We start from the raw sequence: 12,609 nt of genomic DNA, 5'->3' as shown, positions 1-12,609 counted from the left end.
AGGAAACATTTCTTCTCCCCGTCACCCCGGAAACGAGCGGTCCTTAGTTGGGATGTCGACTCTCTTCTCGGACCGTTTCCTTCCCTTTTATCTGTTTTATCGGCGCGGGTCTTTAACCCCTCCAGTCGTCGACCCGAGTTGGTAAGTTTCCCGCCCCGAAAGAGGGAGGAAAAGCCCGAGAAAATCTATTTTCCTCCCGCTCGCCGTGCTCCGGAGGGAAGGGGAAAGCGAGATCCCGATCGGCCCGCGGACGGAAGAGGAAGGAGGCGGGGGCCGGATTCCGGGAGTCGAGTGGAACCGGCGCGGCGGTCGACGACCCGCCGCCGACGAAAGCGAAAGCGGGGGAGCGACCCTTATCTGGGTCGGTGACGTCATCGCGCGTGACGAGAAGCGATATCGTCGGCGCTATTTAGGTCGACGATCGATTCTCCGGCGCTCAGTCGCTTCCCGAGCCGAGAATGTCGCGCGTCGTTCAGAGGGCCGGGGGTCGTCCGGATCCCTCGCGCGCCCACCCCTGCTTCGCCGGATGCGGATACCTGGGAATGTACCAATTGGGGGCGGCCGCCTGCTTCAGACTCAACGCCCCCTACCTCTTCGGCCGGAAGGCGGCCGGGGCCTCGGTGGGGGCCTTGGTGGCCGCCGCCAACCTGTGCCGAGTCCCCCTGGGTAAGCGCCCTCCGCCCGACGGAGGAAGAGGGGAGGATTTCTCTCCCTTCCCCGGTCATCCAGCAATTTTTCCTTGCAGACGACTGCGCCCGAGGACTGGTGCGTGCGGCCGTCCGGGCCCGAAGAACTCCCCTGGGACCCATCAGCCCCGGATTCAAGATTCTGGACATCATCCGTCGGGGGATGGACGAGGTGCTGCCGCCCGACGCCCACCTGCTGTGCGACGGACGGCTCTTCGTCTCGGTCACCAGAGTGTCGGACGGACGCAACGTTCTTCTCTCTCGCTTCCACACCCGAGACGAGCTGCTTCAGGTGAGTACCGCGTCCACTTCTGTTCGGTCGAGCCACAGTCGTTATTTCCGTCCGCGGAACCGCCGGTCGGGCCCGAGTTAAACGTTTCGTCGGCCGGAGAAGGGGGAGAAAGAGGTTTTTCCTAGTATTTGGCCGTTTAAGTCTGTCTCCGTCGTTCCTTAATATTTACCTTTCCGTCCCGCCGAAGCGCGGGGTCTTGCGGGGCGGGCGTTTTATTTATAAAGGAAACTTTCTTCCGCTCCTGCCGACGGGCCGCGCAAACCTACCGTGACGTAGAAAAACGGTCTTTACGTGATCCGTCGAGGCGCGTTTTCCGTCGTAATCGACCCGTAAAAAACGCCGTTTCCATCGGCTAGAAGGATTGGCGCTGGTCCCAGTAGAACCGAAGATTTTTACTTTCCCGCCTCTGTTGCGTATAACAGAGGGAAACTGTGGCTCTGAGTCAAAAAATTTTACGTTTTGGTCTGGGGGAACCCGGAAACGTCAAGAAATGCAAACAAATTCGGGGATTTTTTTCTATATGTACTGTACAGTACGAATATTAGTGAGGCGCGCGAAATTTTCTTCACCCAATTTCGAGCCGTGCTTTTTGTCGAAAATTTCTAAAATTTAGCCGGGAGGTTGGCGCGTTAGGGGCATCCGTGCCGTTAAATTTTGGCGGTGTCCTATCTGGAGAGGGCACTTGAAGATTCAACTCGTTATTAGCGTTTACTTTTTTATATAACTTTTCTCTACCCTGGCAGTTAAGCGTTTTGCCGTTAACAATTAATAATATAAAATCTTTTTTATGATAAAATCTGGTAACGGATGGCGTCACACACAATCTATTTATTAAGAGTATGAGTAATAAGGTAAAACTTATTTTTAAAATGAAATGTTTCGACGGCAGACAAGTGACGCAATGGTTGCCGATTTTTCTAATTTAAAAAGTATAATACATAGTGGATGTGTCAGTCCGATTTTGAGCGTAACAATGCTCTGTTTCTTAAATAAAATAACTTTACATTTTCTTTTGCAAAGATAGGTCCGGGTGGTCGTGGGTGGCGAGTTGCCGTGCCACAAAATTTGGTATCGGCGAAACTAGTGGTAAAGGAGCGGGGGATAGCCAGTCGAGACGATTCCAGACGGTCGACAGTGCTTAGCTTTCTGCATCGAACAATTATACGGTTGATCGAGAATTTATGGCTTAGGTCGTCCGTCCATCGAAGACGTTTTCTTAACGGAATTAATCCCACTCTATCCAATGCGGAGGGAATCCCGGTTTGGAAGGCCTACCCGTGGCTTATAGCGTAATATTCTCTTCCTGGCCTCGAAGTTATAAACGCAATTGTTATCGATCGTACAGAGATTTCACTGTCCTCGTTTTTTTCAAACGCTTTCGTAATCTCTCGGTTTACGTCGAACTTCGTCTACGCTTCTACCGACGTCACTAACACTACTCGCTTCTTCGCAAATTAATCTCCAACAATTACCTTTTCCGCCAGAAGTAATAGTTGGACCCAGAGCCGTAACTAGGGTATGGCCAACGTAGCCCCCGCCATAGGCGCTGATTTAATAAAGGCGCCAACGAGAAGGTTTCGGAATAATATGTATTCGAAATTAATAACACAAAAAAACTTCTATATTTATATTTATATAGTATTTATGATCTGTAATTTCTATGAACGTATATTTCAAAAATAAATCACCATTTTTATTTTTATTTAATAACAAAAATTAAAAGGGCGCTATTTTTATTCTTGGCTATAGGCGTCCAAAATCCTAGTTACGGCTCTGGTTGGACCTATTCTCCCTTCTATTATTTTCTTTTTTCTACTCCGTCTATCGATGGCCGTATTTCGGAAGAAGTAAGGTACTTTTTCTCTTCCATTTTATCTCCGAAAGCTTCCGTATTATATTCCTATCCGACGAAACGGCATTCAGTTGAAATCAGACGGGTGATATTTTGTGGTAAATGGTAAATCGGGTTACACCGGCTTGGAGAATTGCAGATACCATACGTCGTATTTAACGACGTGGTGAGAATTCTACGTCGTAACTAACGACACTTTCGCCAATCCGGAGCGAAGCGGTCGATCGACGATTTGGCCACATTTTACCCTAACGGACCTTTTTCCAGATTCTTGGGCTATGCTTTTGTTTTCTCGTTTTGTATCGTACGTTCGAACCACCGAAGATTTAAAACGGAAAGTCGTCTGCGGAGTGGCCAACCTTACGGGAGAAAATTGTCGTATCTGCCCTGGAAAATATGGGATTTCGGTTAGAATTATTGTACGGCCGTCTCCATCTATCCGTAGAAATATTAACAAGATTCCTCCGTCGGAAACTTACAATTTTTATGCGCCAGCCCTTGTTACGAGAAAAAATTTATACCCCGTTTTACAATGAAGTTTTCACCACTCCCCTTATACCGCGCAAAACAAATCTGTGAACGGCGCAATCGAAGATTTTCGTTTTTCGTACAATATATGAACGTCTCAAAGCCTAGTATTTAATAATAAGCCAAACCGTTACCGTATCCGATCGGGCTACTTTATACTTTACCGCCGTTATTAATAATTAAATAAGGTGTAATTTGGTACTAGAAGTAGGCCATAGGCGCGGATTACGGTTACTAGATAATACGGTTGGGCGGCTGCTACGGTGGTGGCCCGGGTTTTCCTTCTAGGCAGGGCTTTGGAGTGGAGCTGGAGCGGAAGCATGGAGCGAGTGGAGCAACGGATTTTTACTCGGAGCAGGAGCGAAGCTGAAGCACGGAAATTTGTAGTGCTCCGCCGCTCCGATATATTTAATATTTGAGCCGGTGAGAATGGAAGTGTCATAAATCATAAATTTTAAAAATTGAGTTCAGTCCACGCTTGAAATCCTCCGTCATAGTTCTGTTTTGTTTAGAATGAAAGTGGCTTTAACCATTAGTACAGAAATTCACCACTAGGAGCAGCACTAATATTTATTTCTTACATTTGATTTTTCAATAACAATTTTAACAAACCATTAAATATTTAATTAAATTTCTCCAATTAGCCGTAAAGTGACTTACGCCACTGTCATTCTCACTGGCTCATTTCATAATTTGCATTTCGCATTGCTAAGTTTACAACACTGATGATATTTAACATGTGGCAAACTTGTCAAACGACACATAACTCAATCGCAATTTTTGTGTGCGCTTGGTCGTGAGTGTGACAGTCGGTTTGTTATAATCGTATATGTTTGCAGAGGTAAAATAATTATTATTTGGTTATTTTGTATGCACGAATGTTTATATGTGTTATTTCTCAATTAATAATACTTAAATATTTGATTATTTAAGCCATGGCGTCAAACCAAAATTTAAAACTGTCACCCGTGATAGACAATCGATTTACAGAAGAAGAGCTTAAAGAAATATTCGTATTTGAATACGATAACGGGAAGAAGAAGTGAGTTACGTGCATGATGGAACACATTGTAAATGGCGAATCAATACAATGCAACTTCGAGGCAAGTGGAAGTAGTGTGTCGAAAAAGTTCAATCTTTGGCGGCACGTAAAGCGTGATCATCCCGAAATTTACGAAGGATTAGTTAAAAGGAAGGAGACGTCAAGAAGACGAAGCCGCTGCAAGAAAAAAACGTAATCACGAAAATTTTACCATTGCTCTTTCATGTCATAAGAAATGTAGAACTGATCAACCAAAAATTGATACATATTTTACATCGAAGATTACAATTACTATGGATAGTAATACTTTCCGCGAGGGACTTGTTGAGATGGTTAGTATGAGTACGATACCACTCACTACATTCGCATTAAATAACGAAGGATTCCAAAAGATTGCTGGCAAAATGGCTCAGAAGCTCAGTGTATCGACAGGACACGATGCTGTTCGCCTATTAGTAATAAGCACAGCAGAGTCAGCTCGCATCAAGCTAAGACAAACTTTAAAAGAACATTATGCTTTTTAAGCTAGATGCTGCAACCCGTGGAAATAGAAATTTTCTTGCCATCAATGTACAATTTTGGAATGAAAAAACGAGAAAACTGAAATAAAAATATTGGATATTGTTGATACCGAAGGAAGGCATAACTCTTTTTATGTGAAAAATCAAATTAAAGAAACTTTAAATAAATTTGAAATCAACGAAAAACAAGTACTAAATATTTGTGTAGATAATGCAGCGAACATGACGTGCTGTAAATAAACTTGGCGATTGTGAAAATATTTCCCAGGATAAAAAGATGAAAAAACTGAAGACATCGAAGAAATGAATGTAGACATTTTGCAACAGTGGGTTAAAGATCCTTCCCTAATATTGCCAGCGTGGACTACTGATAATACGAAAATTCAAGTAATGAGGTGTGGAATTCACACTCTTCGACTGGCCATTTGGAATGGATTAAGGAATGAACGAATAATAAAAATATTAGAAAAATTCGACCGATTGTGGTAAAATTACGAATATCAACAATACGTAATGTTTTCAAGGACGACGCCAGCCAATGGGTAAGGGGGGGCAAGATGATGTAAATTGATAGAGAATATGAATTGTATGTAGGTAAAATAGAAACGATTCATGAAGTTTTAATCATTTACTATGTACCGGAAAAGAAATATCTCAAATAAAACATTTTCTTTAACTTACAAGAAGCCTAAGAAGATTATTTTAATTAAAACTTAGCATTTAAATAACTTTTTCGAATTTCTAGGGGAGGGCAACTGTCCCTCTGCCCCTCCTCCTGGCGACGCCCTTGAATGTTTTGCCGAAAATGTATGGTAAAACTCAATCCCTAGATACAGTGACGAGATGGGGTTCTACGTATGCCACGCTCGATCGTCTTCTTTTTTTTTTTTTTGAAAGACTACTGCGACCAAGTAGCTGCTGCCGGAAAAAAGACCTAAAACTTAGCAAAGCAGAATGGGACGAAGTAAAAGATATCAGAGCTGTTTTAGAAAAACCAAAATATTTCGACAATTGCTCTTCAAGCTGCCGATCTTACCCGGGGATGTTTATGAAAGAACAGCGTAAACTAGAAAAATGTATGGAAGAATTTGGACGATATGTTGCATTAGGAATTCTGTCCTCCATGAAAAAGTGGAAAGAAAAGCTTTTTCAAAACACACATTTTCTTGCCGGAGTGTGTATTGATTCTAGATATAGAATCTTATTAAGTGCGGCAGAAAGACTAAACGCGAGAGAGAGTCTTTCGGACGTCCAACGGCGAATCAAAAGGCAAATACGAATTGATTTGGCCGAAGAGCCAGCAATTGGTGAGCCGTCACAGCCAACTTGTAATATAATAAATATAGATTCGGAAGACGATGATTTTGAAAAAGAATTGGATAGAAGAGAGAACAGTCGTCGAATTTCCATTATACATAATAGAGATGACAACGAAATAGACAAACATATTGAGAAAGACCGCAATGCAATAGAGGATGCGGGGAGATTAAAGGCGAATGTATTCGAAGCCATTGACCATTATCAGAAAAGCATGCATAGTCGCTTCGAGCATGCCAAGTGTCGACGGTCTATTTTCCGTATTAAGATTAATTTTAAGCGATAATAGGCAGTCAATGAAGAACGATTTGTTGTCTGCTATTTTATTTATTAAAATCAACGAATAAATTTTAGGTTGTATGTTAATTTTTTTAATAATAAATAAATTAGTTGTAAATAAACAAGTTTTTTTTACGTGTACTTATATATCAAAGAAAAAAATAATGTAATTCCTGTAAGAATATTTTAACCGGAGCCCGGAGCGGAGTTGAAGCAAATACTTTGATGCCGGAGCGGAGCAACTCAAAAAAAATGGTCGTTCCAAAGCCCTGCTTCTAGAGACAACCGCTGCCCATTCCCGTGGTCCGGTAAGCGAAATGGCCAAAGTGGTATTAGCGCGTGTCTATTTTTAAATATATTTTTGAACCGTTTTTAGTTATTTCGGTTTTATTTTTCCAGGTTTTTGTAACGTACGATCGTACTGTTTCTCACTTGGCTGTGTTTTATACGGCGCCAAGTATGTACTATTAATACTACATAGTATGTTATTAATAAAATATCTCAATCTGAATCTGAACGTACGATCGTCGATCGGGCTTTCCACGGTGGGTTTTTAACGAGAGGCGCGCGAATTTAGAATCGGTGGATTTCTAGCAAGTGGAATGTGAAAATGTCGAGAGTCGTACATTTTTATGTGGCTGGCGGACCACACTTTTTTGCAAAGTGGAGAAACGGGATATTTGCTTCGAAACATAACACCAAATAAATCGGAAAGTTGTTCCACTCGTAACTATATAACACTTATTTAACTTTATTTTATTAACTAACATGGAAGCAGTTTGATTTTTAACAAGTCATCTCGCACTTTGATTTCCTATCCGTTTCTAACTTACCAGTTAAAGATATCGTTTTTCTCTTAAAAGATCATTTTCTCCCTTTTGATTTCTTCCTCGTCGATACTGTTTCCCACAACGGACGACTGCTTTATTAAATTTTAGTGTTGTAGAGTAACGCCAAAATTTAATAAGCCAGTGGAATGATGAACGTTTTCCAACGCAATAATATATAGTTGCGTAGGATCTTTTTATTATTGTATTCGACTTCAGTCGTATCGAATATTGAAATGTGGTTAGAAGACACTCGAAATTAAAAAAGACTAATTTTTTAGAAAATGCTGTATGTACTGTACAGTTTACGATATAATTTACAGCTTATGTAAACTGTTTACACGAAAATTTTATTGTTATAAATTATTAACGAATCTATATTATTTTATAATAATTTAAGAAATGTTAATGAGTTTATTGAGAAAATAGATTTTGCAGAAACTTCTTAATTTTTATTTAGAAAATCATTAATGAAATTTTTTTATACTAAAAAACGGGAAAAAATTATTCTCGGAAAGGAGAAAATGCGCGCATTTTTAAAATAATGAAGACTTTGAAAGAGATAAATAATTTTAATGGTTTTAATTAAATTTTCTGTCTAAAAAATAAAAATGAACGGTGCAATTTTAGATCGTATTAAATATAACTTTTTGTCGTTTATCGGGGAACCTGGCTTGGCAATTTTGACGGTTCTTTTTTCTCAATTTAATTATATTCGGAAAGGTCTTAATTTATATTTACTAGTCGAGTTTCGTATTCGGTTTATGTACTGTACGTTTTGTATACAGGGTGCATAGGAAAGTCCCTTTAACCAGAAAATTCTTGCGAACAGAGAGAGCTACAGCTATGCAAGTGAAGTAACGGTATAGTAAAGCTACTATGCCCGACCTAATGCAAACGACAGCAGCGCCCCTAGTGGCGAAATTTGGAAGATAGGCAGTGCAAATCGAAAACGAAAACAGAGGGAGAAAACTTTCCAATTAGAAAGTTTTAGAGCATGAATTAATTAGTACGAAACGGCATGTGGTTCACAAGGATAAGGTAAATTGTCGCCTGTGATACTCAAAAGTGTCCGAAAGCGATGCACGCCATTTTGTGTGACGTTTGAAAGGAATAACCATAGGTATGAAGAAATACGCATAATTTATTGCATAAAATACGTACTTACGTCAATACAGTTTGATAACATCACACAAAAAACAACGGAAAGGCAAACCATCACACAGTGATAACAAGTTAATGTCGTGTATGTTCAAAAACTTATCACTCTGTCTTTAATCTCTTGGAGTTAAGCGCCATCTCTTATTAAATTTAATAATTATAATTAATATTTATTAAATAATTTACAATATTAGTTTCGTTAGGATTTATTAAATGTTCTCGAATTACTCAGAATTTAAATATTAATAGTAGTGGTAAAGTAGCCCGATTCGATACGGCAATGGTTTGGCATATTTTCACCGTATTAAACATTAACAAATACCTAAGGCATTCTTTTCTTTATATACCGTACTGTACTTACTTCACTGGCGTAAACCGTTTTCCAAATTTTTAGTTTGGCCCCGGGGTGGTGACCACCCCTAGTTTAAAGAAACGCCGGTCTGTTTCAAAAAAGCCCGGGTTCTAGAAAAGATGCGCGTTATAATCGATAATATACGGTATTAGCCAATTAAGTACTCTTCCGGAAACGTAACCGACCACTAACGGAGAAAAAAGACACGAAATATCCACGAGAAGGAGATACTATAAAAATGGTCGTGACCGATCGGAGTTTACTTTCCCGGCTGTTACGTATATATAACGAGGGAAAGTATTAGAATTGGAATCGTCACCCTCCGAGTTTCCATACCTTCCGAATTCGACAAAAGTAAAAAGAAAACCCGACAAAAACTTGCGTGGATGCGTGTGTTGGCGTCTATTTCGCTTAATAACTCGCAATGGGATAAAGATTAAGAAACGAAATTTGGCACGGTGACTCGTATGTCGAGGGCATCGGAGCTATTAAATTTTGGTGGGAGATACACCACCACCTCTATCTCGACGGGGCTGGGACTTTTAATGATTTTATTCGTTACCAACATTTGCACTATTTTTTTTATAAAACCCGTTAATTTTTTATAAAATTGTTCTCAAAAATTAAGTTTTTTTCCATATTATAGTAATTAAAAATATAAAAAATTTCATAAGAAAATCTGATAACAGATGGCACAAAACACTTTATTTTTGCTTATTAATATAAAAGATTTTTAAATAAAAACGCGTAAGAGCCAGGAAAGTTATGCGACTGTCGTTGCGGGTCTTTTTCAATAATTAACCGTTATATACAAATATATCGTACAGACGGCAACCTGGATCGTCCGGTAGCGTGGATGGTGGCTTTAGTCAAAGGAAACGCGCCAGGTTCTTTTTAATAAAATATCTAATAATAATAAATATTTTTATTCTATAATTTATATTAACTATTTTTATTTTAGAATTTAAATTTAACCTTATCCGTTTACCGAAATAATTCCCAAGATATTTTTAACGCCTTTTCCGACCCCGTATTATTAATTTTACGTCATTCGAGTGTAGAGAAGTGGCGCGTCGAAAGTTAAGTTTTATTGACGTAACCGTCTTTTCGATTCGTTTTGTCGAACGCAGTAAATGGTAATTAAACCGGGGCCAAGTACTTTCGTTTTCGTTCTCCTAGGCCAGGGTTTTACGGAATCGGCTCTCCTCTTTCCTTTCGACTTAGGTCACTTCCGCTCAAAATACCCTTAACCCCGGGTTCGGCCGGTGTCGGAATTAATTCCGACCGATTTCCGCCACGGTAAAATCTCGGGTTTGGCCGGATGGCCCAGCGGTCGAAGTGGCAGCCTACCGTCTGGTGAACCCGAGATCAAAAAGTCCCCGGGAATTTTTCCGGGGTCGGTTCGTCCGGATACGTCGGGCCTCGTCTCTGGCCACCGGTAGCCCACTGCGGCCCGACCCTACCCCCCACCCGTAACGGGCTGGCTAAAAGAGGCCCTCTTAATGACCGTGGGGCGGAGTTTTAAAAAAATCTTGGGTTTTATGTAAACGCTAAGTAATACGAAAGTTCCGTGGCATTGGCCTAAATTAGAATTTTGTGGATCTCCTCCTTTTTCTGCCTTTCCCCGGCAAATTGTCGTTCCATTTACCAAAAGTCGAACGACTCGGCCGATGGCTGGGTAAAACTTAAGTGTGGAAAACGCGAGGACTTTAATTGCGGCGGTTGGATAAACGAAATGGTGTGTCTGCAGGCGCTGGTGTGCAGCTGCTTCATCCCTCTGTACTGCGGATTCGCCTATCCCCGGTTTCGAGGAGAGGTAAGTAAGACGGCCGCCGGAGACTCCACCTCCGAGCCGCCGCTGACTCCCTAATCGTAGGCCTACTCCGACGGCGGACTCAGCGACAATCAACCCCTGTTGGATGAACACACCTTGACCGTGGCCCCCTTCTACGGAGAGAGCGACGTCTGTCCCACGGACTCTTCTTGCAGCTTGATACAGATCTACCTGGGCGGCACCAGCCTGGCGGTGAGTCTCTTTCTCTTCCTCTTCTACCGCCCTCTCCGACTCTTCTCTCATCTCTTTCTCTCTTCAGATCACTCCCGCCAACCTGCACCGTTTCGGAGGCATTCTCTTCCCCGGGGACGCTCGGACCCTGGGACGATTGTGCCAGCAGGGCTTCGACGACGCCTTTCGTTTTCTGCGCGACAACGGTAAGGATTAGGGCCGAAAGAGAAGAAGAGCGCTGGCCGCTTTCCTCATTCCGCTTCTTTTTCAGATTTCCCTACGGCCTCGGTGGGCCCGGAAAGACCCAAGCACCTGTCTTCTTCCTTTCCTCCCGACTGCTCTTATCTCGCGCCCACTCCGCGCCCAGGAGGTTCCGACATACCGGAAACGGTTCGAAAAGGTAATTCCGCTTCCGCCGGAAGAGATCCGGCGGGACGGAAGGTGACGGGCGCCTCTCTTTCGCAGTTATCGAAGAAGAATCGTCAGAGACCGGCCTCCGGATCTTCTCCCCCTCCTTTCTCTGGCGCGGACCCGGGAAGATGTTGAGACTGCTGCGCTCGGCCTCCCTGCGACTGACCTGCCGCCTCTTGGACGGGTGAGTATTTCGCTCTTCCGCACTCCTCCTCCACCTTTCACCTCCCGCTCCTCTTTCAGGTCCCGTAAATTGTGCCTGGCCGCGGGGTGGCGTCTGATCGACGGGGCGGAGAAGTTGCTGCTGCTACTGATTCGGGCGTTCGAAAAGTTGGAGCCCGACGCCGGTGGCTACGGGTAAGTCGCGTCGCTTCCCTCTTTTGGTCTTTCTCCTCTGACCTTCGACTTTTCCAGGCTCTACTGCCGCTGGGCCGTCCGAGAGTTCCATCCGGGACGTTGTCAGTCCAAAGCGGAGGGTGGAAGCCCCCTTCCCGCGGAGAAACGCCCGGTGGGACGACTGCGCCTGCTGATGGATTCCGACCCGCTACCCGCCCCCACCGCCGACCGAGAGGAGTTGGATCGGGCGGCCCGGGCCTTGGCCGATCGGGCCCTGAGGGCCGCCCGGACGGCTCTAGACGGACTGGAGGGGGGTGGCCGCCCGACGGAACTAGAGGAAGTGCTGAAAATGACGGAAGAGAAAGAGGCGCTGATGTCCTTCTACTACCTGGACGAAAAGCGGAGGGTGAACCGAACTTCCATCTTCTCGGTGGAAGACGAGAAGGGCGCGCTTTCGTAGAGGGGAAGAAGCTTCTTCCCCGGTGGAGCGGAAGCGAAAGGCGACGAATTCCGGTCCCGGTCCCGATCCCGGGAAACGGCGAAAGTGTAATCTCCCGAGAGAGGAGGCCTTCGACGCCGGCCAAAATCCCGGCCCAAGGAGGCGGGGTCCGTGTAAATGACGTTATTTAAGATAAATTTTATATTTTCCCACGTCTTTTTCGCTTACTTTTTGCAGGGAGTGGCTACCGAAGGCGGTGCGCCGCCCAACCCGAAACGGCGAGGTCCGAAATCCGCACGCCCGAAAAAGAGTGGGGTAAGACGGAACGCTCTCTTCCTCCGAAGGAGTCGACTAGGACGAAGGAAAATTCGGTGCCACAAACAAGTTTATTTGTTGTCGGCGATTGTATTTTTCAAACGCGTGGCTTTTTACCCCTCGCCGGGACTCGGACATTACCGAAATGGGAGTTTTACGGTAAACTCTGGCGTAAATATCGTGTCTTTTATGTTTTAATGGACAAATATTGGCGCGACGTAGCGCCCTATTGGAAATGTTTCGGCA

The 12,609-nt window shown here is 43.5% G+C and overlaps 1 protein-coding gene across 1 annotated transcript; it reads left to right on the top strand.

The window, feature by feature from the left end:
- The first annotated feature begins 237 nt into the window (after positions 1 to 237).
- Positions 238 to 12,264, top strand: LOC136975637 (1-acylglycerol-3-phosphate O-acyltransferase Pnpla3-like). The gene is made up of 9 exons (XM_067270709.1): positions 238 to 666; positions 746 to 978; positions 10,608 to 10,673; positions 10,734 to 10,883; positions 10,951 to 11,068; positions 11,134 to 11,262; positions 11,328 to 11,457; positions 11,517 to 11,630; positions 11,688 to 12,264. The coding sequence occupies exons 1-9, from the start codon at positions 459 to 461 to the stop codon at positions 12,067 to 12,069; spliced, it is 1,530 nt and encodes a 509-aa protein (XP_067126810.1). The 5' UTR covers positions 238 to 458; the 3' UTR covers positions 12,070 to 12,264.
- The last annotated feature ends 345 nt before the right edge of the window (positions 12,265 to 12,609 follow it).

This window comes from Centruroides vittatus, unplaced genomic scaffold (assembly GCF_030686945.1).
Source record: "Centruroides vittatus isolate TY-2023 unplaced genomic scaffold, ASM3068694v2 contig_377, whole genome shotgun sequence".
NCBI lineage: Eukaryota > Metazoa > Arthropoda > Arachnida > Scorpiones > Buthidae > Centruroides > Centruroides vittatus.
The sequence above is the reverse complement of the archived record's forward strand: the minus strand, read 5'-3'. Positions and strand labels throughout refer to the sequence as shown.